Genomic DNA, 25,911 nt, shown 5'->3' on the forward strand with positions numbered 1-25,911 from the left:
ATCTCTTGGGTTCCAGCCTTGGGGGTCCCTACCTTGGTTCCAGGTAAAAAGCAGCAATAAGAGAAGTGCCCTGGAGCACCTGCAGCCCTTCCCTGACCCAGGGCAGGGTGTGAGGGTGACCGAGCTCCTGGCACCCCCTCATCCCTGTCCCCAGCCCGTTTCATGACTAACACAGGGCTGCACACCTGATCAGTCCTGTCCAGCATGGTTACAGGGGCTGGGGTGGGATTTGTCTCTGCAGTGGGAAGGGGTGACCTGCTCAGAATAATTCTGCCTCCCACACCCCGCTCAGATCTCAGTGACTTTCAAGCTGCTTCAGTTTAGCAAACAACCTGAAAAGCTTCCAGCAGAGGTGCAGATTCCTAAACAGCAAAGGTCCAACTCCTGGAATGGCCCTGCTCTTTCTCAGCTGTCCTTTGCAGGTCCTTTTCATCCTCCACAGAGCTCTAAGCAAAAAGCCAGTCTGGTGAAGTGATTTTCTTTAAACTGGGGAATATTTCTTGCTAATCCTGTCTGTCTCAGATCAGAGATGTGGACTGGCAGCCCTGCAGCTCCCAGCACACCCAGCTGGGATCAAGGCAGACCAGAGGCTGGCTGTGCTGGAGGTGCCTCATGCTCACCCCAACGAGCAGCCCAGGATGCTCGCAGGGTCCCCAGCTCTGGGTGCACCGGGACCTTTAAGACTTATCTTCTTTCTGCGATTTTGACTGAATCTCTCCAGCTGTAATTAATTGAATGCATCTGTTCTAACCCTGGGGCTGCTTTATGGCACAGTTACTTCAAAACTGTTCAATTAGTGCCCACTAAAATCTAGGTCGAGTGGAGCTCCATATTGGGGATTTTCCAGGTCAGGACATTTTTAAAATACAGCATCAGCTGGGCTTTGTTCGGGGAGGCCGCTCGGCCCCGCTGCTTCTGCTCAGGTCAGGGAATGGCAAGCAGTGACTTCTTTTTCTTGAGCAGTGATGAGACAACGAGACAGCGGAGTAAGTGCCCCAGTAAATGGATTTTAACATCATCCAGAGCTGCAAAGGACAGTTGTAACTGTCAGCCAAGTTCAGGTGATTCCCCACCAGTGATGCAAACACTCCCAGGCCTCCAGGACTCGGTGTAACACAATCCAGCTTGGTTTTGTAGTGGGTTTATGAGCACGTCGAGCTTCCCAGAGCTAAATGATACAAGACAGGCCATGGTGTGAGTTACAGGGAACAGCAGCACAACAGGCAGTGCGTGGTGAATAAATTAAAAACCTCCAGCAGGCAGTGGAGGGGAGAGGGAGGTGGGAATTAAAGGATGTGGAGGAAGGAGGGGGTGGCTTGGTGGCTCTGGTGGGGGCATGGAGCTGGAATAACCTCAGCACGTGTGGCCAAAACTGGGGCAGAATGCCCAGGGAAGTGCTGGAGTCACCCTAGCAGTGCTCAAAAACCAAGTGGATGTGGCCATTGGTTTAGAGGAGATGGTGGGATTCCTTCTTGAAGACCTTGGATGTCTTTTTGGAGATGCTTGGGAAGCACAGAAGGGATGGGGACAGGGGTGTCCCACGAGGGGCAGGTCACTAAAGCACAGAAGGGATGGGGACAGGGGTGTCCCACGAGGGCTGCTGTGGGGCAGGTCACTGGGATGGTGGCACTGGTGTTTGGCCTCCCTCATCCTGAGGAGGTGGAAAAAAACCCCCATCCATCTGGAAACAGCAAGGAAAAGGTTCTGAAGAGCTCAAGTTTTTTGCCAAAGACAAGGGTGGAACAAAGAAGCATAAACAAGATTTATCCATTAAATTAATTAAATTGCATTATTATGGATTGTGTTTATTTATTAATAACAGCTGCAGCACAGGGAAGATTGGAAACTCACCCAAGAGCAACAACAGAGCGATGGCAGATTCAGGATAACTGTCTGAGAGTCCTGGGTCCAAATTTTGTGACCATGCATTATTGAAATTTATACTCCTAATTGAAGAGGAGATTGTCCTTAATGCAAGTCCAGGGAAGCAGGGATGATTATGGCTGAGGCAGGCTATAAACAGGCAGCCTGAAAGCACACACCTCACCCTTTAACATTTTTAAGTCATTTGAGGTGCCAAGTCACTAATAAAATGTGACATTAACATTCAGAGAAGAGCCAAGGCAGAAGGTAAAGTTCTCCAAGCACCAGGCTGCTTCTGGAAGGTGACTTACCCTGTTCTGGATGGAGAAGGTAGGAGCCAGGTGTATCCTTCTGCAGGGATTTCCGGGAATGGCACTGCCCACTCTTCTTGGCCAGCTCAGGGACCTTGGAGTCCTCTCTTGGAGCAGGGCACAGACGGATTTCAGCATCCTTGGGCTCCTCCAGGACATCCAGAGGAGCCACGAGGGGTGGCCCTGGCTGCTGTGGCAGCAGGAGCAGCGGTCCCAAACCGGGGATGGGGCTGGAGAAGGGGCATGCTGGGGATGTCACCTCACCTTCCCTGTGTCCTCCTGTCTCCCTGCAGATCCTGACGGTGTCAGGGCCCCCGGAAGGAGGAACCAGGGTGACAATCCGAGGCGTGAACCTGGGCCTGGACTTCTCGGAGATCGCGCAGGGCGTGCAGGTGGCCGGGGTGCAGTGCACGCCCCTGCCCGAGCACTACATCGTGGCCGAGCAGTGAGTGTCCCCTCAGCTGTCCCCAGGGCTGGGCACCCCACAGAGCTCCTCCCTGACCTCCAGCCAACGCTCAGGGAGGCCAAAAACTCACCAAAAACTCGCCAAAACCTCACCCAGAGCCTGGGCACCTGCAGGAAGGGCTGTGGAGGTGGGCATGGGAAGGGACCCCTGCACATTCCCGCACGCTGGACTCTCTCTGCAGGGGTTAAGCAGCCCTTCAAGCATTCAGTAAATGTTGTTTCCTTGCACGCCCGCGGTTCCTGCTTGGCTAAGCACCTTTGCTGATGAGCACCTTGCTGCTGCTGCCTCCCCATCCCACTTGGAATTCCGCCGGCGCCGCCGGCTGCAGCAGCCATTTGTTAGGCAGGCGAGGCGGTGACAGCCCCGCGCTCCGAGTGGGCTCCACCGGAGTCAGTCCATTTGTTTCACTAAGAAAAACGTCAGCCCAAAATTAGAAAACAGGCCTGGAGCAGGGGACGGGAGGAAAAAAAACCCCAGGGCGTGGCACCCGCTCCTCTGCTGCCCCTCGGGGCGGTGCTGGGGGTGCTCAGGGGGTGTTGGGGGACGTTTGTGCTGGGTGGGACAGGAGAAATAGGACGGGAGGATGGGAGAAATGTCTCCCCTTGGGTTGTGTCATCTCCTGCTGGGGACCAGGATGGTGTCCCGTGCAGTAGGAGCTGGCCAAGGTCCCATGGGTGGTCCCAGCAGCACAAATCCTGCCCCAGCTTCGGGAGCAGCTGGAAGGAGTTGTCCTCTGCTGGGAAATGCATTTGGTGGCTCCCACTCAGAGCCCAGCACAGTGCAAGGACCTGTCACCAGCAGCACGTGGTGGTGTTGGTTGGGTTTTGTCCATTCCTGGTGTTTCTTTCCCACCTGTAAGGCAGCAGGGGCATTGCTGACCCCTCTGGAGCAGTGCAGATTCCCAGGGAATTTGGGATCAGGGGGTGAAGGGTGCCTGGGGCTGCTGCAGGAATGGCTCCAAGCACAGCATCAATACCCCATCACTACGAGCAGTTGGGGCTGTTCTGCTGAGCAGTACGTTGTTATATTTTATTTTTCAAATAAAGGATGGAAGATTATGAAATTATCCCCCTTTGATGGTACGAAACCCTGATTTTATAATCATGACTCTAATTACGGCTCTTGAGCTTTCAAAGTTTGTTAACATCATTAAAACATTTACCCTGGGCAGATAACAGCAAGCGTTAGCATGAGAGCTGCCTTTTAAAGATGAATACAGATAAAAGGACCCTCTTAAGGGTTCTGTGGGCAGACTGAATTCCAAGACTGTAATGACTCTGCCATATGCTCCAGCCCCGCAATCTATCAGCCAGCAATTAGGTTAATGTTGGTGAAAGGGCCACTTAGCCCGGCAATCAGCACCCTACAGCTCTGCCGAATGCATCATTCTGTAACAAGGTACCTGCTGGGGGTTTGGCTGTGAGCAGGACCCGGGGCCAGGTGTACCCGGTCACCTCTCCCTGTCCCACGCCCGTCCCTGCCCGGGCTGTGCTGCAGCTCCTGCTCTGCTGGCACAGTTGAGTATTTGGTGTTTCCTTGCTGCAGAGACAACCTCCCCTCTCCCCTGCTGCCCTTGGGGTGCCAGGAATCACCCCCCAGGCTTTGTTTGTGGCCCCAAGCTCAGAGTGACCTCCTCTCCCCGCTGCCAGTCTGCAGGAGGAGGAGGAGGGAGAGGTGAAGGAATAGCAGGCAGAGAGGTGCAGGGGCGATGTCTGCTTGAAAGGCAGAGCGAGGAGCGTGGCAGAGGAAGGCTGGGAGCTGAGACGCTTCAATCCCTGCTCTCCAAAGGCAGCTCTCTCCAGGCAACCCCTTTTGATGTGCAGCTACGAGGACGTGCACGCTCCAGCTCTTTACCAGCATGTGTGTATTTCATCGGGCCTCCTGGCATCACCTGTGCGCAGCAGCTTCTTTTTTCCTTCAGTCTTCGTGGTTTATTTTATTTTATTTTATTTTATTTTTTATTTGCAGTGAGTTTAACGCTGCTGAGGGCAGCTCGAAGGCTGCCTCTCCAAACTGGGGCCTTTTATGTCTTTGTGTGTGATGGGCAGAGGAGTGAGAGCTTCCTTCTCCTTCAGCTCAGCAGGCACAGGCTGCTCTGGCTCTTCTCTGGTCCCACTCCCACGGTCAGATCCCCACAGGTGGAACTGCCTCTCCTGCCTCAGGCAGGTCACTCCCACAGTCAGCTTTTCCTCCCTGAGGCCAATTACCCATCTCCAACCCCCCTCTCAGATTTCCAGATCTCTGGGGCAGGTTCCTCCCACCCTCAGCTTCCCAGAGCCTGCAGGGATGCTCTCGGATTTATTTTCCCAGCATTGCTGTGGCAGCAAGCAGCATCCAGGTCCATCTGGAGAGCCCTGCCAGCTGATGCCCCTCTGCAAACCTCCCCCAGACCTGCTGGCATGACTGGCATCCACTTGATCCCATCCCCAGCTGGTGTCACACATCCCCCGTGCCCTGGGATTTGGGGGTTATTCATCCACAGTGATCAGCCATGGTTAGCCCCAGCAGCTCTGCCTGGCCCTGCAGCTTTCCCAGGCTCAGGCTGTGCCCACGGGGCTGAGCTGGACCACACCAGGACAAGCTTTGTGACCACCACGAGTGCGTTTGTGGCATCCAGCCTGTCCCCCAGCAGAAGCTGCTCTCCAGGGCTGTCTCTATCATCCCCCAGCAGGTTTCTCCAGTTTTGATTAACTGGGAGTCTGCAGTGTGAGCTGTTCCCTTAATGAACTCATCTGTTACTCTGAGGACTTTGCACTCACTTTGCTACTGGCTAATATATTGCCATTAGTGCTCTGCTTTGCTCTGGAGTTTACAGCTTGTAATAATTATGTCTAATTTTGATTTTTTTTTTCCCTTTAAATTACTACACGGGGTAAAAATAGACTCAGTAATTAACTTCTTCCAAAGAGGCAGATATCAAAGTTAAAGACGGGGGGAGAAAGGAGAAATAAAGGCAGCGTGGAGCTGTGCAGGGCACTGCTGGCACCTCCTGCCAAAGCTCCCCTGTGGCGTTTGCACTTCCAGGATCGTCTGTGAAATGGGGCAGGCGCTTCCAGGGATCAGCTCCGGCCCAGTGCTCCTGTGCATCGGGGAGTGCAAGCCCGAGTTCACGGCCAAGTCAGCGCAGCAGTACATGTTCGTGGTGAGTGTCCTGCTGGGGACAGCACGTGTGTGCCCAGCAGCTGAGCCTGGCACACCGAGGGGCTTTGGCTCCAGAGCACAGCCCTGGAATTGCTGTTTCTGGTTTGTTTTGTTTTTTTTTCTGGGGCTTTCCCCCTGGTGTTGCTCAGTTTTTGGTGGCCCACTCAACAAGCGCAGCTTGCAGGACCAAGAGCTCACCCTGTGGATAAAGCAGGGCTCCCACAGCTCTGCACCCCCAGAGCAGAGATTATGGAATCACAGATTGGTTTGGGGTGGAAGGGACCCTCAAAGACCCTGTCCCACCCCTGCCATGGGCAGGACACCTTCCACTGTCCCAGGCTGCTCCAAGCCCTGTCCAGCCTGGCCTTGGGCACACCCAGGGATGTCCTGCCCTGTCCCACACCACAGCAGCTCCCTGGCTGCAGCAGGGGCACTGAGCTGTCCTTTCCTTCCTGCAGACCCCAGCTGTGAGTTTCCTGAGCCCCAGCCGTGGCCCGGAGTCGGGAGGGACCATGGTGACCATCTCTGGCCACTACCTCGGGGCTGGCAGCCGCGTGTCCGTGCTCCTGGGGAACCAGACCTGCGAATTCCTCGAGTAAGAGACCAGCACAGGCTCCTGCAGCACCTCCTGCTCCCATCCCAGCACGGATCTGCTGGAGCTGAACGTGCAAAAATCCATCTGGGAGCCCCTAAGGCTCCCGTTGCCTCTTTCATTGCATGAAACCATCTTCTCTTTTATTGTGATGGAGGCTTGCTGGCAAGGGAGGGATTCATCGGTGTCAGTGCTGTTCATTATTTCATTTTAATGCTGTTCCAGTGGTAACTGCTCTGAAAATCACAGTGAAACACCACTGGGATGGAAATATGCTTATGTTGGTCACTAGTACCTGCCCCAGCCTGGCTGCTCTGAAGCAAATGGAACATTTATATGAAATACCTCCTTTCTCTTCACAGACCTGCATTGCTTTTATTGTAGCCACTGCTGCAGGTGCCTCGACCTCCTAAAAATGATCTGGGATCCTCAGGGCAGAGCAAGGCGAGGGTCTGCTCACACCTCCTGCTGAGGAACTTGCAGAGCCATCAATCTCTGCTGGGATTTTGATGGCAAATTTGCTTTTTCCCCAGCAGTGTAAACACAGAGTTGACATTTGCAGGGTTTAATGGGTTTTTCTGGGGCTTAGTTAAAAAAGAGACGTGAGGTTTACATCTGTGTGTATCAGTACACAGCCCTGCCCACCCTGCTGGCAGTGGGTACAGCTTGGGTGGCAGCCTGGTATCCAAAGGGATTCTGCCTCCCATATCCTCGCTCAGCCTGCCCAGGAGGAGCTGAGGAAGTTTCAGGGAAAGCAAAGATCCCTGGAGGTGAATTTCTGATCCAAAAGCCTGAGGGGCTCCTGGATGTGGGAGCTGTGGGTGCTCAGATGTGGGAGCACGTTGGGTTATCAGCAGGGCTTGCTCTGAATCCATCCCAGGATGGTGCTCAGGGCATTCCAGAACCTTCCAGTGCAGCTCAGCCCTGCAGGTGTTAAGCAGTGTAACCAACCCATCAGTATTTCCTCCCACGTCCCAAACAAAGATGCCAAATTTCTCCCTGAGATGGAGACAGGGAACAGCAGAGGCACAAGGTCAGCCCTGGAATATCATCCCTTAAACACCTGATCCTATCCAGGCAACCTGCAGCTGCTGGCCTGCAAAACCTGGGGGGAATTTTGGATTTTCTGGGTGTTTTGGTGGCAGCAGGACAGAAACTTCAGCCAGGCAGCAGTGCCTGGGTGCCCCATCCCTCTCTGGGGCCACGCTGTGCTCTGGGTTTGCCTCGGACTGTGCTGAGCCAACGAACTCCAATTGTGCTCCAGGGCGTGGGGGAGCCTGATGAGATGAAGCAGGTCCTAATGAGATTCCCTCTAATTACAGCTTCCCCCATTCTCCCCTCTGTGATCGGAGGAGTGGGTAGATTCACCATGACGACACAATAATAGCACAGAAAGCTAATTAGCTGATCACAGGGAGCCGGGAGCTGCTCTGCCGGCAGCCCTGCCTCGCTCCGGGCTCGTGCCAGGGCTGGGCAGGCACGGGGTGGGCAGCAGCAGGGCAGGAACCCGCAGGCTGCACGGAATCACTCTGGGACTCAGCCTGGAGAATCCCCCTCCTCACACAAGGAAGCCTTTGTGGCTGAATTGAACCGAGGTGGATGTGATGAAACCAAGTGAGGATAGGGAAAGGAGCAGAAGGGGTGGCTGTGTTATTGCATCCACAGCAATGCTGCAGTTGGTTTGAGGTGTTCCAGGGGGCTGTCTCCGTCCCCTCGGATGTGGGGCGTGGAAGGGCCAAGGTGTGAGCTGGGAACGTTGTGGTGCCTGCTGTTCCATGCCCTCACACTCCTTAGGGAGGGCAGGGAGTGTGTAAGGACCCCGAGAAGGGACCCCATTGTCCCCCTGGCAGGCACAGGCTCAGAGCTTTGCTGGAAGCAGAGCAGGGACACGGCTGCACTCGAGCCTCAGCCCCCCAGGCACCTCCACAAGCCCCTGAGGATGGTGAGGGTGGTGAAGGTTGCCCATTCAGGAGTGCCAGGTTTTGATTTAAGTACCAGACTGGCAGTGAGGTGCTGCAGACCTGCCTGCCCTCTGCCCTTTGGGGAACCCAAAACCAAAAGGGCCACAGAAAGAACACTGACTTTCCAGTGAGCCAGGGTAGGTTTGGGCAGGAAGGACAGCCAGAGGTGGCCGTGCAGGAGCACTGGCCTGCCAGGAATGTGCCTCCAGCACTTTTTGCAGGATCAGTGCCCTCTGAACCGTGTTGTCCCTCCCAGCTCTGTTCTGGATGCTCAGATCTCATTCCCCTTCTCCATCCCTCCGCCCACCGGCGCCTTTGTGCTCTGGCAGCGCCTCGCTGCCGCTGCCTCCACCTTCTCTGGGGCTCTGGTGGCAGCAGATGGTCTGTTGTGTCCAGCCAGGCAGCGCCGAGCCGAGGTCACCCCGCTCTGAGGGACACAAAGCCGGGGCAGCGCTGCCGGTGCCACGGCCCTTCCCAGGCAGGGGCTGCTCATTGTGCCGCTCACAAGAGCCTCGTGTGTGCACCGGGCTGGCGAGGGGAAGAATTTGGCTTTTCACTGAGCTCATGCATCCCATTTAAAAGGCAGCCATCTGTTTCCACACGCCCAGCAGACGGCAGCGGGTTCAGGGGGTGCAGCTTGGCACGGAGAGGGATTTCAGGGGGGCTGCGCTGCTCTCGCCGTGGGCAGAGCTCGGGGCAGGGCTCCTCACCTTTCCTTCCGTGCCAAACCCTCCTGCCCACCTCAGCAGCTTCCCAGGTAGCAGTCTGGGGCTGGCTGCAGGCTCAGCCCTGCATGAGCTGCCCCAGGACAGGACCAAGGCCGTGTCCTGCCCTCCATTAACCCTGCCCGTTTCCCTCCCGTGCAGGCGATCCATGAACGAGATCGTTTGCGTGTCAGCGCCCTCAGCCCACGGCCTGGGGGCTGTTCAGGTCTCTGTCAGCGTGGACAGGGCTCAGCTGGAGAGAACTTTGCTGTTTGAGTACATCGACGACCCCAAGGTGCAGCACATCGAGCCCGAGTGGAGCATCGCCAGGTAATGGCTCTGGCAGCACCTCCTTGGCTCTCCCTGCCCTGGGGCTCCTCAGCACACACCCCGGCCAAAAATGGGGCTGTTTGGGAATGCACATCCCACCCAGCATCCTGAATGGCTCAGGGCTGGGCGTTTCTGGGGTTTGCATTTAGCACAGCTCGGGCCTGGGGTTACCAGGGGGGTTGTGTTCAGCCAGGCAGCGACAGCAAACCCTGCACCAGAGTCTGGGGGCTCAACCAAAGCCCAGACCACCTCCTCTGCTGCAGAAGGGCACAACTGCTCGTTAAAGGCTCCTTCTTGTGGTCCTGGAGCACCACGAAACCAGCAGCCACCAAGAAAGGAAAAAGCTGATGTTGATCAAGAGGCAGTGTGAGGGACAGGGTGTCACATCACGGGGACACTGCTGAAAGCCCTGGGCTGTACTCATCCTGGCATCTTGTCTCTGGGGGCCAGGCTGTGTGCCCAGCCCAGCCCTGATCAGCCTCTCCTGGCTTCCCACAGCGGACACACGCCCCTGACTGTCACTGGCTCCAACCTGGACGTGATCCAGGAGCCCCGGATCCGCGTCAAGCACAACGGCAAGGAGTTCGTCAACGTGAGTAGGGGCTGGGAGCATCACCCTGCACCCCCTGGATGGGCCACTGCTGCCAGGGCTGCCTGCCTGGGCATGGCAAAAGCTGCTCTGGGGGTGTTTCCTGCACTCCCCCAAACTGGGGGCGCTGGGAAGAGGGAATTTGACGCACAAGAGTGTGAGATTACCTCCTTCCCCTATCTGTATTCTTTCAGTCCATGAACCCCCAGCTAAATGGGGACTAAGTGAGGTTCTTGTGTGTAAGAATTGCACCTCCAGGACTTCAGAAATTATTCTGGCCAAGTAGAACTGAAATATATTGTTTCTATGCAGTGATCTTTGTGGCTGAGTCTGTATTCTCTTGGAAAGGGCAAATCACTGAGCGGTCTTTTCCTATTCCTTTTCTCCCCCTCAAGACCTTTTTCATCTGAGCTCTTTTTAAAAAGACATCTAATTTTGTTGCTAGCACTTGCAGTTACAGTGCTACAAAAATAATTCTGAAGACACAAAATTGAGTGAAATTAAATCTTTCAGTTATGGAGGGAGGCCAAATGGTTGGGCTCTTGCTGCTTTACAAGGCAAGAGCCCCATAAATCAGTGATTTCCCTGCTTTGAGGGCTGCAGGAGCTGTGGGTGTCCTCAGCCCAGCAGGAGATGACCTTCATGTTCCCTCCTGCCCACCAGTGCCACATGATCTGTTCCCTTCCCTCGCTGGCATTTGGGAATGGCCTCTAATCACCCATTTGCAGCAGGGAACTGGTATTCCCTGTGGGTCTGCTTCAGAGCTGGAGAGGAGGAAAGTGGAAAGGAGTGGGAAAAAAAATACAGAAAAATAAGTAAGAGCTGCTGTGAGAGCCTTTAGCTCCACTGAAACACAGCTCATTTTGGGCTCACCCTCCTTCTCTACCCCAGTGCCTTCATGCTGGCTGGAGGAGAAGCAAATTACCCCAAATTATGGCAGTGGAATCAGTAAGGTTGGAAGAGACCTGTGAGACCACAGAGCATCAAGCCTGGATTAAATATTCCAGCTAGGCATGAACCCCCTGGGCTTCCCATCCACCAGAGCACCACGCTCCAGCTCAGGGCAGAGTGTTCCCTGCTGTGTCCCTTCCCCAGGTGTGCAGGGTGGTGAACACCACGGCCCTGGCCTGGTTCAGGGCAGAGTGTTCCCTGCTGTGTCCCTTCCCCAGGTGTGCAAGGTGGTGAATGCCACGGCCCTGGCCTGCCTGGCGCCGCCGCTGACCGCCGAGTACCGGCCGGGGCTGGACGCCGTGGAGCGCCCGGACGAGTTCGGCTTCATCTTCAACAACGTCCAGTCCCTGCTGCTCTACAACGACACCAAGTTCATCTACTACCCCAACCCCACCTTTGAAATGCTGAGCTCCACCGGGGTGCTGGAGCAGAAGCCGGGCTCTCCCATCATCCTGAAGGTAAGGAGAGCCTCGCTCAGCCCGTGGGGAGCCCACAAAACCCAGGGAGGGAGGGAGTTGGGTTCTCCCTGCTGCAGAGTTTGGGGCGCCCTAAACAGAGCCCCGTTGTTTGCGCGAGGTGGAAGCTGGAGGGATGTGCTGCATCTTTGTCGGTGTCCCCGTGTCCCCAGGGCAGGAACCTGTGCCCGCCCGCCCCGGGAGGAGCCAAGCTCAACTACACGGTGCTGATCGGGGAGACGCCCTGTGCCGTCACCGTGTCCGAGACACAGCTGCTGTGCGAGCCCCCCACCCTCACCGGGCAGCACAAAGTGGTGGTGAGGATGTCCTCCAGCATCCCCTTCCCCTCTCCTCCCCGCCCTTTCTCCTCCTTCTGCAGCTCCCTGACTCGCTTGGATACACAATCCCCCAGCAGGATTTTTCCATTTTATGGGTGTCTGATTGGAAGTTTAAAATATTGGTGTGGATTATTAGCATGGAGAGGCTTTGTCCTTCCCTGAGAGTGACTCCCTTCTAGAAGGATAAATACCCCTCAGAGCCTTCTAGAAGGAGCAAATCTTTCTGGCAGTGCCTTTGGCACTGGGTGCCATCCTTCCTCTGGATGCAGTTGAGACCATTCCCAGCGTTCTTCCTCCTGGAGGGTTTAATCAGCCCACGGAGACAGACCTGAGCTGCCAAGCGGATGGAAAGGTTTTGCCTTTTCCCGAAGCAGGAGCCAGGAACATCTGAACACTGGAGTGGTTGGATCAACACCCTCATCCAGGACAGCCCTCAGTGCCTCCCTCTGCTCGGGGTTTGGGCATCGCTGCTTCCTCTGCTCCTCCTGCAGACCAAGCCCCAGCTGCTGAACTGCCTGAGCAGAGCCCAAATGAGATTGTAATTGTGATTTATTTCCCTTGAAGTTCAGCATCCAAAACATATTCAGATTATCGCAGTGTGACTCCCAGCAGCTCAACCTGGCTGAGAGCTGCTCACATCTGTGGCCAGGGCACATCCAAGAAAAGCCTGTCCTGGTGTAAACTCCAGCCTGTTTGCTCCACAGCTCTCACGTGGGGCTTTCTGCTCCCTTCTCTGCTCTGCCCTTGCAGTCACTCTGGTTTCTTGTCAGTGGAATGATCAGGGGCTTGTTAACGTCCGTGGCTTACGAAAGGAGTTGAAAGCTTATAAAATGAAAGTCAAATGGAGCCATCAGATAATAAGAACAAAGCCCAGATAGTGAAGGGCTGGCGCATTTATCATCACTTGAAGCCTCCCTGTGCTCACACAAGCAGCCCCCTCCGTGTTTGAAGGCAGCTGGGGTTTCCTGTTCCTAAGCAGAGGAGGCTCAGCGCTCCCCCAGGGATCTGTAGGGCCCCGTGGTGGGCAGGACGGGCCTTGGCACAGGGGCACCGCTGCTCACCCGTGCTGTGCCCTGCAGGTGCGTGTTGGGGGGGTCATCTTCTCCCCCGGCTCGGTGAGCATCGTGTCCGACAGCCTGCTGACCCTGCCCGCCATCGTCAGCATCGCGGCCGGCGGCTCGCTGCTCCTCATCATCGTCATCATCGTCCTCATCGCCTACAAGCGCAAGTCCCGCGAGAACGACCTCACCCTCAAGAGGCTGCAGATGCAGATGGACAACCTGGAGTCCCGGGTGGCCCTGGAGTGCAAGGAGGGTCAGTGCTGCTGGGGCTGGGCATCCCTGGCTGCTGCAGCTCCCTGGCTGGGGTCCCAGTTCTCCCAGTGCCCCGGGGTGTGCAGCGGGGAGCTGGGTGGGGGTTCCTTAGGGTTTGTGGGTGCTCCTTGGGGTTTGTGGGCTTTTTTTTGTGGGATTTTTGGGGGTTCCCATGCCTGCCCCACCGCAGGAGGGTGGCAGCCCACAGTGTGTGAGCAGCAGGCACGGCTCTGATGTGCAGAGAATGGGATTAGAGCTTGATCCTGCTTAGGCACCCTGCCTAAATTTTGGGTGTTATTTGGAGTATCCAGAGCTGCTGCTTGAGAGTTTGCACGTGGACGAGTCCTGTCCTTTGCAAGGAGGCAGCTGAGCCCTCCTCACCCCGCAGGTGGAGGTGGATTTCTGGGGGATGCTGCTGCTGTTTCCTGCTCCTCCCACCTGGGAAGGGGCTTAATCAATCAAAGTAAAATAAATAGCTGCACATTTCATAGTGGAGAGAGAGAGTAGCATTGGATTTGTTCAGCTGATTTCAAGGGTAGCCTTGAAAGCAGAAATTGAGATGTATTCAGGAGAAGCCACAGATTCAGCTTGGCACAGCCCAGCTGGGCTACAGAGGCTTCCCTGAGCCAGTGTGTCTCACTTTGGAGAGGGAACACGAGGAGACACATCCAGCTGTACAACACGGTGTTAGGAGAGGAAGAATAAATCCCTTCCTGACCCCTGCCGCAGCTCAGATTTGATCTGCATCAGATTTGATTATCCTGGCAACTGTTGATAGAGGAGGAAAACAAGAAGAAAGGAAAATAGGGGAGGCAGCAAGTTATGAAAACAGATCCTCGTTTCTCTGCGCAGCCTTTAAAGGTGTTGTAGGTGTGTGTGCACAGGTGTGAACTGCATACAAATTAACCACAGCTTTGTTCTCAGCCTGCTCTGAGCAGAGCCTGCTCTCCCACCCTCGGCTGCTGAGACAGAATCTCCAGGGTGTGCTGAGCTCCCTGGAACCCTTTCCTGCGCCGTCCCCTCCTGCCGTGCCCGCGGGGAGGGCGGCCAGCCAGCCCTGCCCAAAGCCCCCCAGAGCTGAGCTCCCCCTGCCCCTCTCTCTCCCCACGAACAGCTTTTGCAGAGCTGCAGACGGACATCAACGAGCTGACCAGCGACCTGGACCGCTCGGGGATCCCCTACCTGGACTACCGCACCTACGCCATGCGCGTGCTCTTCCCGGGCATCGAGGACCACCCTGTCCTGCGGGAGCTGGAGGTAACCCCCGCCCTGCCCCAGCTCTCCCGGCTCCCCCGAGCCCTCAGGGAAGGCAGCAGGAAGCCCTGCAGCGCCTTTGGAGCTCCACACCAAATTATTGGATGCCCTGGGGTCAGCAGGGTTCGTTTTAACGCCCAGCCTGGAGGTTTGTCTCCTCCCACATCGCCGGATTCCTTTCGGCTTCTCCTGCCTGGTGTTGGTTTGTTTTTATTTTATGGAGGTTTGTATCACTCCAGGGCAGCGGCAGAGCAGGGCAGAGCAGTCGTGGTGTGCTTTAAAGTCCTCCAAAGTCACCTGGTGGGGCAGGGGATGTTTGAATGCCCGGAGCATCCTGCCCGGAGCATCCTGCTGCTGTTCCCTCGCGTGTCCACAGGAGGGCAAGGAGAACGCCCAGGAATTCCAGCCTCTGAGCAAGCGCTTCCACCTCCCTGGTTTTCCCACCAGGATGTGTAAAAATATACAAAAAACTTTCACTGGGAATACGGAGGGATTGGGAAGGCGCAGGGGTCCATCAGTGCACCTGGCAGATGGGCCCTGCTCACCTGGGAAGGGGCCAAAAAAAGGATAGGCTTCATAAACATCACACCTAGGATGGGGCTGCTCTCCTTCCCTTGGGATGGGGCTGTGAGGCCCACCCTGGGATGGAGCTGCCATCCTCCCTGTGGGATGTGCAGATGCTCAGCTCAGCCTTTCAGGACTGGGATTGCCCCAGTAAATCCTGAAATCCTGTTTCCTCCACACAGACCAGGGCTGGATGTAGGAGGGAGGAATCATGGTGGCTCTAGGGCTGGATTCCTTTTCCAGGCAGGCACTCCCCACCATTAAAGCATTAATTTGGGTTCCTTTCCTCAGCCACCAGCACCCAGCAGTCTCTGTGGTGTTGCTAAAACAGGAGCAGCCTCTCCCAGCCCATTCCTGCTCCGAGTTTTCCAGCTCTGTGCATTATGTTTGCTGTTGGAGTTGCCAAAGAAGCTGACACTCCAGCAAACAAATATGAATGCTTTTTTTTATTTTTTTACTCATGAAAAACAGAATTGCAGAAGTGATAAATGTGTTGCCAATTACACAGTTGCTTAATTATGTAACGTTAGTAAAACCAATACATAACTCTCCAAGATGTTTGGTAAAGAGTTGCTTCGTGCAGTTCATCATTTTCACTTGTAATGAATTACTTGAATCCGCAACTGGCTGAAAGCCTCAATTAATTTTTTACACTTGGCCCATAATAAAGCAATAGTCTAAATTAGTGTTTAATTTACTTACCAGAGTGTCACTTTTTGTGCAGAACAAGCAGAACTGGGTGTCATTTCTGGGGCCATTGGGCTCCAGGCTGCACAGAGTGCAGCTCCCAGCCAGGGCTCAGGGCAGCTGTGGAGGGGGAGGTTTGCTCAAGATGGACCAGAAACCACGTCCAGGGATGCTGAGATCCTGAGGGATGGGTGCAGCCAGGGTTAAACCATCCTGTGCACACTTCTGATGCCCCCAATGTGAGAAGGACTGCTGGAGCAAGTCCAGAGGAGGCCAGGAAGTTGCTCAGGAGGCTGGAACAGGCTGGGAGAGTTGGAAATGTTCAGTCTGGAGAAGAGAAAATCATGTGGAGACCTGCCAGCACCTTCCAGAGTCTGAAGGGGTGACAAGAGAGCAGGAGCTGGGACTGTTCATCAGGAACTGCAGGGACAGGAGAAGGGAGAATGGATTCAGACTGGCAGAAGGCAGGGTTAGGTGGGATCTTGTGAAGAAATTATTCCCTGTGAAGCCCTGGCACAGGGTGCCCAGAGAAGCTGTGGCAGTGACTGAAGGAAGTGGCTGAGGCCAGGTTGGAGCACTCTGGGGTAGTGGAAGGCGTCCCTGCCATGGCAGGGGGTGGGATGAGTAGATTTTTAAGTCCCTTCCCACCCAAACCATTCCCTGCTCCTGAGATTCCCCCGGTGCTGGCAGGGTGACCCCGGTGGTGGCAGCGCTGCCCTGCTGTCCCTTGTCCCTGCTGACGGCCACCACCTCCTCCTGCAGGTGCAGGGCAACGGGCAGCAGAGCGTGGAGAAGGCCCTGAAGCTCTTTGCCCAGCTGATCAACAACAAGGTGTTCCTGCTGTCCTTCATCCGCACGCTGGAGTCGCAGCGCAGCTTCTCCATGCGCGACCGCGGCAACGTGGCCTCGCTGATCATGACGGTGCTGCAGAGCAAGCTGGAGTACGCCACCGACGTCCTCAAGCAGCTGCTCTCCGACCTCATCGAGAAGAACCTGGAGAACAAGAACCACCCCAAGCTGCTCCTGCGCAGGTGAGGCCGGGCACGGGCAGGGGATGGGGGCTGCGGGCGGCACGGCCGCGCTGGTGGGGCTTCCAGGAGGAATTCCGTCGTGGAAAGGGCTGGGAGGGGCTGCCCCAGGGAGGTGGTGCAGTGTCTGGAGGGTCTGGTCTTGTTGACAAGGAGGGGGTTGGACATGGATTGGATTTGATGATCTCAGAGGTCTTTTCAGTCCCTTCCCACCCAAACCATTCCCTGCTCCTGAGATTCCCCCGGTGCTGGCAGGGTGACCCCGGTGGTGGCAGCGCTGCCCTGCTGTCCCTTGTCCCTGCTGACGGCCACCACCTCCTCCTGCAGGTGCAGGGCAACGGGCAGCAGAGCGTGGAGAAGGCCCTGAAGCTCTTTGCCCAGCTGATCAACAACAAGGTGTTCCTGCTGACCTTCATCCGCACGCTGGAGCTGCAGCGCAGCTTCTCCATGCGCGACCGCGGCAACGTGGCCTCGCTGATCATGACGGGGCTGCAGGGCAAGCTGGAGTACGCCACCGACGTCCTCAAGCAGCTGCTCTCCGACCTCATCGAGAAGAACCTGGAGAACAAGAACCACCCCAAGCTGCTCCTGCGCAGGTGAGGCCGGGCACGGGCAGGGGATGGGGGCTGCGGGCGGCACGGCCGCGCTGGTGGGGCTTCCAGGAGGAATTCCGTCGTGGAAAGGGCTGGGAGGGGCTGCCCCAGGGAGGTGGTGCAGTGTCTGGAGGGTCTGGTCTTGTTGACAAGGAGGGGGTTGGACATGGATTGGATTTGATGATCTCAGAGGTCTTTTCCAACCTGAATAATTCCAGGATTCTGTGATCTGAGGGCTCTGCAGGGTTTTGGAGGGGGACATCTCCTCGCCTCTCTCCAGGATGGGGGCTTAGCCCTGCTCTGGGAGCTCACAGGTGACTGGACAGTGTCTCAAACCAGATCCTCTGGCTCTGCCTGGCTGGGGAGCAGCATTTGTGTGCCACAGCTGGGCCAGGAGCTCACATGGATTGAGCAACTCACCCATGGCAGAGCTGGGAAGAGACAGCAAGAAAATAGGGAAAAAATATGCATTAATGTGGGACAAAACAGTGGGCACAAGGAAAAGGCTGCCCCTGTTCTCCACGTCCTTGGGGGTCCTGCAGAGCCTGGCCTTGGCCAGTGCTGCCCCTCGGCTGTGCTGGCATCACACTGGAGAGAGGGGAGGATTTCACAGCTCCAGGAAAATTTCAGGGGTCCCTGCAGCCACAATGAATATACTTGACAGGAAATTGCTTTAAATCTGGCTGTGTTTGCGGAGGCAATAACTCATCTTGGCAAAGGAAGCCGCCTTAATTTCCCCCGTGGTTTGACGAGTCACTGGGAAGGCGTCTTCTGCCTCAGCCATCAATAATGACTTTTCCTGGCGCTCCAAAAAAGCCAGGGATGGTGATATGAGCTGTGCCCCCTCCTCCCTGCACAGCCAGCAAGGAGTCAGGGCTGGGGGCTGTCTGTCCTTTGGGCTGTCTGTCCTTTGGGCTGTCTGTCCTGCACCAGGATTTACCCATTGCACAGGGAATCACAGCATTGGGCATCTACCACCAATCTGGGTAATCTGGGCCAGTGTTTCACCACCCTTATAAAAATTCCTGCTTTATATCTAGTCTGAATCTACTCCCTTTTAGTTTAAAAGCTTTATTCCTTGTCCTGATACTCCAGGTCCTATTAAACCCTGGGCTGGAGACTTGTCCCAACCCTGTGCCCAGCTGCTCCAGCCCAGCCTGGAGCTCCTTGCTCTGACTTAATAAGGAGTGATCAACCACGAAGTGAAACACTATTTTTTAAAATGTTTTGAGCTCTCTGGTGGCAGCAGCTGATAAGTGACACTCAGTTCTTTCCCTCTTTCTTCCTCGCTTTCCCCTCTCTCTTTCTTCACGACTGCCCCTCGCGGGAGACAGCAAGAAAGTTGACGTTAAATCAAACAGCTGCTCTGGTTGCTGGCAACAGCAGTTTGGAGACCTACATAGAGCAGGGAGAATTAATAAAATACATATTTATTTTTTAGGTTCTCCCAGCTCGTTTTGTTTAGGTTTGTTTTCTTGCCGGAGCAGCCAGGGCCGGGCGTTCTTGTCAGGCTCCTTTGCAAAATCATCTCTGGATTGTGCTGTGCCCTCCTCCTGTGGTCAGCATGAGAAGGGTTTGCTCCAACTCTAGGGATTCTCTTCTGCCCTGGCAATCTCCAGGAGTTTATTTTTTATTTTTGGAGCAGATCTTTAACAGCATCCAGAGGCCAGCGATGGCACAGAGCGGTGCTGGTTGGGGCAGCTCAAAACCTGGCAGCAGATCTGGGGGCTCATCAGATTTGGGGGCTCAGCAGATTTGGGGGCTCAGCAGAGCTCTCTGTGTGTAGGAGAAAGGCCAGGCCCTGGGCTGTGAGGCAGTTTCCCATTTGCAAGGCAGAGGAGGGCAGGGATGCTCCATGCAGGCGTTCCAGCACCAGGGAGGTTGAGAGCTGCCCCTCTCCACCAGCACAGGGCAGTGAGGATGAACCCAGCACTGACTCAGTTTTTGGCTGTTCCCAGGACTGAGACACTGCAAATATCTCATCCCATCCCATCCCACCCCTGTCCCCATCCCATCCCATCCCATCCCATCCCATTCTCCCCCTCAAAATTCCCCAGCTTCCGTGTCCCTCCACATTTCAGTGCCTTTTGCAGAGCTGGTGTCAGGCCATGAGCAGCCCACAGGGACAGGACACAGCATCTTCATGGGGAGGGCTAATTGGGAGACTTGCTAGTTCTTCATTTAATATTCTATTAACAAAGTTTAATAAATTAGTTTAATTAGTTTATTAAATTAATATTCCCCCTGCAGCCCTGAATGTATTATTTTCTGAGTTTTTCACCTCTTCTGTGGCTTGTGTCACTGCCTCTCCATTTTCTAGGGCTGTTTGGAAGGGTGCTGGTGCTTCTTCTCCTTAATTGGATGCCTGAAATATTTCAAACAGGAGAACGATGTGTGTGTCAATTTGTAGGATGAATTTTTAGGCAGTTAATCAATTCAGCCTTAAATTCTTTGGGGATGTGCAGACATTTTCATGAATTCCTGACAGATGTTGCCATCCTAGGAGATGATGGATGATGCTACCCCAGGTTTGTTGGCCGACTGGTGTCAGTTTTTGTTTGCTGAAATCTCTGGCTCCTCTTTATTCTTGATCTGCTTGGCTCTGGAATCAAGCCCTGTGCTTCTTTGGTGTGTGCTTGTAATTCCAAGCACTTGGAATGCTGTGGGGATTCGGAGCAAGAGGCAGTCCCTCACTGAAGGGGAAGAATGGGGAAAATGGGGCTGGAGTGAGATGTGCCCCTCTCCAGGAGGAGGTGACCTGGTTCATGGTGAGGTCAGAGGGATCAGTCCCCAGGGGAAAGGGAATTGCATTCATCCCTCTTTGCTTGCTGGAACTTGGACCAGATCCTGGTGTGCATGAGGGCAAGGCTGAGCCAAGCCAGGCCAAGCCATGGTCACAGCTGGCCAGGGTGATGGTCACAGCTGGCCAGGGACATGGTCACAGGTGGCCATGGTCATGGTCACAGCAGCTCTCCCCTGCACGGGGCTGGGGCTCCAATTTGAGGCACTCCACGACCACCAGAGCCATCTCCATCCCCATCCCCAACCCCATCCCATCCCCATCCCCATCCCATCCCATCCCATCCCATCCCCATCCATGTGCCCCTCTCCAGGAGGAGGTGACCTGGTTCATGGTGAGGTCAGAGGGATCAGTCCCCAGGGGAAAGGGAATTGCATTCATCCCTCTTTGCTTGCTGGAACTTGGACCAGATCCTGGTGTGCATGAGGGCAAGGCTGAGCCAAGCCAGGCCAAGCCATGGTCACAGCTGGCCAGGGTGATGGTCACAGCTGGCCAGGGACATGGTCACAGGTGGCCATGGTCATGGTCACAGCAGCTCTCCCCTGCACGGGGCTGGGGCTCCAATTTGAGGCACTCCACGACCACCAGAGCCATCCCATCCCCATCCCATCCCATCCCATCCCATCCCATCCCATCCCATCCCATCCCATCCCATTATCCCATCCCATCCCATCCCATCCCATCCCATCCCATCCCATTATCCCATCCCATCCCAGGAAAAGCGGCTGTGGAGCTTTAAGGAAAACCTCCGGGTCCTGCAGAGGCAGCGCTAAAAGCTGCCATTAGGAACCATTGTATTTAAATTAGAGATAATCTCGGGCACAATGCGGGGAGAGGGCACGGGGTGGGACTGGGGAGAAAGCTGCAATTTCCCTGCCATTGTCGCTCGGCTGTCCCTGATTGCCAGGAGCTGCTGCAAATCCCAGTGATTTACTGAGCCAGGCTGTAATTTGCGCCACGTGCGGGGAGCTGAGTGTCACCAGCTCGCTGTCACCAGCCCCAGCAGGCTGGGACGGGCTGGCAGCGCTGCAGGGACAGGGACTGGGACAGGGACAGGGGCTCGTGTGTGATGTGTGCCCTCCTGCCTCCCCCAGGACCGAGTCGGTGGCCGAGAAGATGCTGACCAACTGGTTTGCCTTCCTGCTCCACAGGTTCCTCAAGGTAAGGAGGGGTGGAGCAGGGACCCTGCTCTGCTGCCTCACCCCCGGGGTCTGTCTGGGGTGAAACTCTTCCAGCAGGCTCCAAGAGATGGAGTAGCAAGGATGGAGAGGTGGAGATTTGCTCTGGGGATGCTGCTCCATGCTCACAGCCTTCCCAAGCCTTGGGTCTCCCAGAGTAATTCCCACTAAAGGAGGTTCTGTTACACCTCTTGGGTACTTGAGGGAAATTCTCACATCTTCCTGCCTCGGCTTCCACAGTTTTTAACTTCATTTGTGGCTTTGGGAGCCCCACTGAATTTGCTCCAGGGGAGTGAAGGGTGAGACCGAGATCTCAAATTCCATTTTTTTACAGCCACATAGATTCAGGAGGGATTTACCCTGCCAAAGACAACACAGCCATGGAGCAGTGGAGCTCAGGGCTTTGGCTGAGCTCTCCAGGAGCTGCTGGGGCTGCGCTCAGGGTTGAGTTAGCGGGGCTGAGCCTGTGCTGGGGGCAATCCCAGCGGGGCTGGCACAGGAGGAGAGGCACCTTCACCCTGAGCCAGCTCTGTGTCCTCCTCCCGTGCAGGAATGTGCTGGAGAGCCCCTGTTCATGCTCTACTGTGCCATCAAGCAGCAGATGGAGAAGGGCCCCATCGATGCCATCACGGGAGAGGCGCGCTACTCCCTGAGCGAGGACAAGCTCATCCGGCAGCAGATCGAGTACAAGACCCTGGTGGGTGACAAACCCTGCTGGCCCTGGGCTGGGCTGGCCCTGCTGGCATCCCTGGAGCAGGGATCAGGGCCCTGCCTGAGCTGTGAGTGCTGCTGGGCAGTAAGGACACGTGTCCCAGCCCGGTGTGGCCCCAGTTTGAGGGGAATGTGTTATCTCCCTGTGCTCTGGGCACTGCCCTCCTGCAGCGAGTGAAACTGGACGTGCAGGGCTCCTCTCTCAGCAATAATTGTGTAAATATCCCAGATGCAATAGCAGGGGTGCATTTAGGGCTGCAGTGGGGTGTTTTATGTGCTGTTGTGACACGTGGTTGCACCTCTCCTTCAGAGCACGGTGTGGTTCTTGTCTTGCAGATCCTGAACTGTGTGAACCCAGACAACGAGAACAGCCCAGAGATCCCCGTGAAGGTGCTGAACTGCGACACCATCACCCAAGTCAAGGAGAAGATCCTGGATGCCGTGTACAAAAATGTGCCCTACTCCCAACGACCGAGAGCTGTGGACATGGATTTGGGTAGGAGCTGCCCCGTGGGAGGGAGGGGGGTGATCAGAGGGGCTGGGGGCCATTCCTGGTGGGCTTGGCAGAGCTCTGACCGTGGCTTTCCCTGTCCCAGAGTGGCGGCAGGGCCGGATCGCCCGCGTGGTGCTGCAGGATGAAGACATCACCACCAAGATCGAGGGGGACTGGAAGCGCCTGAACACCCTGGTGCACTACCAGGTGAGGGAGCAGCCCCACTGACAGCTCCCAGCAAGCTGCCAGCAGGGAAAAGAGCACCAGGAACCGAATTCCCAGTGCCTCCTCCTCTGCCCAGGCACACAGGGAGGTCACGTTTGTGTGATAAACCAGAAGGGTTCCGTGTGCTGCGGCGTTAGGGGGGAAGGCAACCTTGACACGGAGCTCAAAGGGAGCAGCAGAGTTGAAAATTGGCTGAATTAAACCTGCCAGCCATGGGGGAGAGGCAGAGGGAGCGGTGCAGGGGCTGAGCTGGCACTGCTGGGGATGAGGGGCCTGGGGAGGGCAGCACGGGGGGCTCAGGACCTTGTCGGGGGTCTGGGACAGCCTGGAGTGCAGCAGGGGAGGAATAAAATCACAGGGAAGTGGAGCCAGGCAGGGAAATGCTCAGACAGGGTGGGTGATAAGGCCTAAGAAATTCCTGCTGTCTTTATCTTCTGGAGAGGGCAGAGTCTGTTGGAAAGGGCTCCTCACAGTGTGAAAGATGGGAAAAAAAGGGAGCTGGGGAAGGTTTGGATAAAGGGAATCAAAGCAAAAGATGGGAAGAGAGGTAAGGAGGGGGCTGAGGAAGGTTTGGCTGCAGGGAATCAAAGGCTTTCCCTCCCAGCCTGTCTGCAGCACAGGATAAGTGCATTAATTGGGACTGTAACCTACTCCTGTCCATCACCACCTCCCCAGAAGTGTTTAGTATTTAATCTGGCATCTCTCCCTGTTTATCCAGCATCTCCAGTCCATCAGCCTGACTCACGCTGGGGGACTTGAATGGGAGCCAGTATTGACAGGAGCCCTGCAATCAGGCAGGAGAGTGCCATCAATATGCACAGTGCATGTTAAAAAGCACCTCCAGGGTCAACTTTTCCAAGCAGCCCCCAGGATTTAAGCACAGATTACCGAAAAATGTCAGAGGAGTTGCGCAGATTAATTCCATTGTTCCTAAAAATCTGTTTTACCTGACAGTTGCAAGGGATTAACCAACAAGCAGGGAAGCTTTATTATGCCTTGATCTTTAAAAGTCATCGTGAGGAAGTCACAAGTGAAAGCTGTGCTTGTCTGATGTGTGCTGCATGCTGGGGGAGGGAGCACTTTTGTTCCAGAGCCTGTGGGAGAACCTGAGCCAAAAGCTTCCCCTTAAAATAAACAAAATCCTCGCAGCACTCGAGGTGCTGCAGCTCTTGCTGCCATTTGAATGTCAGGTTTGCTCTGGAAGAAAGGAGAAGTTGGCAGCCAAACATCCAGCCAGGTAGTGACAGGAGCCCGAGCCCTGCTCAGCCCAACAGAGCTGTCTCAGTCATTAAAGAGAAACCAAATTCTTTTCACTGCAGCAGAAATCCTGTCAAGGCCAGGCTGTTGCCAAAAACTAACATATATATATATATATATAAATTTATATATGTATATATATATAATTTTTTTTTTTTTATTCTTACCGGTTTGGGGTTTTTTTCTGTTGCAGTAAAAGTTTTATTAGGTATCAAAAATACAGATGTTCCAGGACTACACAGTAGAAGAGATACCTGGGTGAAGGCCCAGCTTTAGGAGGGTATAAAGTCACTGGAGCTCCACGTGCTCTCACCGTTTAACAGCAGTGTGACACAGGAGCCAGGTGTGGTTCAAACCATTAAAATAAACGTGGATTTCCAGAGGATCAGTAAAGATGATTTCTAGATTTCTGGGAAAGAAGTGAAAGCAGCTTTGCAAAGCCCTGCCCGTTTTTCATTCAGAGCTGTTTTGTCTTTGTCCCGCTCTGATGAAGGCAGGGAGGTCCCTGGGTTTGCAGGTGCTGCTGGGGGCTGCTCAGCCCAGGTTCCAGGTGTGTCCCCTGGGCAGGTGCTGCCCCTGGGAGGCTGCAGGACCCTCCTGGTGCTCAGTTCCCTGCTCCTGATTCCCAGCATCCGTTCCCCACAGCCCCATTCCTGCAGCTCCAGGGCTCCAAGGCACCCTCCTCCTCCTCACCGTGCCCCCAGGGGGGTTATTTAACCCCAAGGCTTTCCCAGCTCCACACCTGGATGCTGCATTTTGTTGCTTTTGTTTTCTGCATTAGAATCACAAAAACACAATGACTGATCAAATGCATTTTTCATGGGAAGCCTTCACATTCAAAACCCAAATTGGAATTAAAGAGAAATGTTCACCTTTCTAATAGTTTTGAACCACTTCATGAAATTATAGAGAGAGCTGTGCACCTCCTGCTTATTTCTTCATTTATAAAAATAGATGTGTAGCTTAAATAAGTGTAATTCTTTGTTAAATTCTCCGGAGCTGTTGGACATGGCAGGGAATTGTATTACATTTGTGTCATATCCTTTTGGTTTCGTGGCTATTAAACTCCATGGGAGAGTCTTACCCCGTGTGGTTTCACTCAGGAAAAATGAAACACTGAATTTAATATCGAATGATTTACAGCGGCTCACGCAGGGTTAACTCAGAGGCAGCAGAGCATGAATACCTGTCAGCCCCTGCCAGTCTGGAGAGGCCAGGAGACCGGGAAACTGCTTTAAATGAAAAATCAGGAGGAGAAAGGGAAGGTTTGGGTGGAAAATGAGGCTTAGGGTGGTGTGGGTGCGGAGCTGGAATCGTCATCGCGCCCTCGCTGCCCCACGCAGACACAGCTCCAGGGCCTGGGCTCCCTTCTCCCCCTCCCAGGTTTTCTTTTCCCTCTCTTTAAGGTGTTTTGTGCCCCGTGTTTCCAGCTTGTAGAACAATCAGAATATTTATAAAGTTGTAAAGCAGCCAGGCAGCTCGGAGCGCGTCCCGGGGGTGCTGCGGGAGCGAACGCCCGCTCCACCTGAGGCTGCTCTGCAGCTGCTGGGGCTGAGCTGACAGCAGCCATTCCACCCAAAATTTACTGAGTGAGAGGGCTCTTTTGTGTGCCTGTGTGTGTGCAGTTTTTAGTGCCTCTCTTCCAGTTAAGCACAGCCCTGGTGGAAATGGATCGAGAGCACCCTGGGCTCGGGTTTCTCCCTGGTGAGATGGAGCTGAAGTGGCAGCTAATAACAGCCTGAGAAAATAATATCAGCACTGATCACTCCTTCCACTGACTTAATAAATTGGATGAAGTGAGGCAGGAGCAGCAAAGGAAATTATGGAGGTGTTTGCAGTGTTTTGCTTAGAAAAATCTCACTTTTGTGCCGTGAAACACAAGTAACTATTATTTCCACTATCACCAGCAATAATAACAACTCGGATTTCCGTGAAACCTTTCATCTGGATGGAGCCCAAAGCCTTGGAGGCAGCACAGGTCATTGTGTGCAGCTCACCTTGGTGCTGCAGATAGGGTACAGACCTCTGGAGCTGCTGGGGGAGCAAAAACCTCCATTCCTGGGGACAGTGCTGAGTCCATCACCAGACTCCTGGCAGATAATGCAGG

At 54.9% G+C, this 25,911-nt stretch overlaps 1 protein-coding gene across 3 annotated transcripts in view; it reads left to right on the plus strand.

Annotated features, from left to right (window-relative positions):
• The window catches only part of PLXNA2 (plexin A2), a 138,929-nt gene that overhangs the window by 97,707 nt on the left and 15,311 nt on the right, over positions 1 to 25,911 (plus strand). For all 3 annotated transcript variants that reach the window (XM_041466980.1, XM_041466974.1, XM_041466988.1), the window contains exons 13-26: positions 2,468 to 2,619; positions 5,665 to 5,782; positions 6,240 to 6,376; positions 9,201 to 9,368; positions 9,867 to 9,960; positions 11,127 to 11,366; positions 11,537 to 11,680; positions 12,781 to 13,015; positions 14,129 to 14,271; positions 16,282 to 16,550; positions 21,035 to 21,101; positions 21,669 to 21,815; positions 22,166 to 22,325; positions 22,426 to 22,529. In XM_041466980.1, coding sequence (XP_041322914.1) covers positions 2,468 to 2,619; positions 5,665 to 5,782; positions 6,240 to 6,376; positions 9,201 to 9,368; positions 9,867 to 9,960; positions 11,127 to 11,366; positions 11,537 to 11,680; positions 12,781 to 13,015; positions 14,129 to 14,271; positions 16,282 to 16,550; positions 21,035 to 21,101; positions 21,669 to 21,815; positions 22,166 to 22,325; positions 22,426 to 22,529 — 2,178 coding nt within the window. The remainder of the gene's footprint in view (positions 1 to 2,467; positions 2,620 to 5,664; positions 5,783 to 6,239; positions 6,377 to 9,200; positions 9,369 to 9,866; positions 9,961 to 11,126; positions 11,367 to 11,536; positions 11,681 to 12,780; positions 13,016 to 14,128; positions 14,272 to 16,281; positions 16,551 to 21,034; positions 21,102 to 21,668; positions 21,816 to 22,165; positions 22,326 to 22,425; positions 22,530 to 25,911) is intronic.

The sequence above is a fragment of the Pyrgilauda ruficollis genome, unplaced genomic scaffold (genome assembly GCF_017590135.1).
Source record: "Pyrgilauda ruficollis isolate IOZ18807 unplaced genomic scaffold, ASM1759013v1 scaffold100, whole genome shotgun sequence".
NCBI lineage: Eukaryota > Metazoa > Chordata > Aves > Passeriformes > Passeridae > Pyrgilauda > Pyrgilauda ruficollis.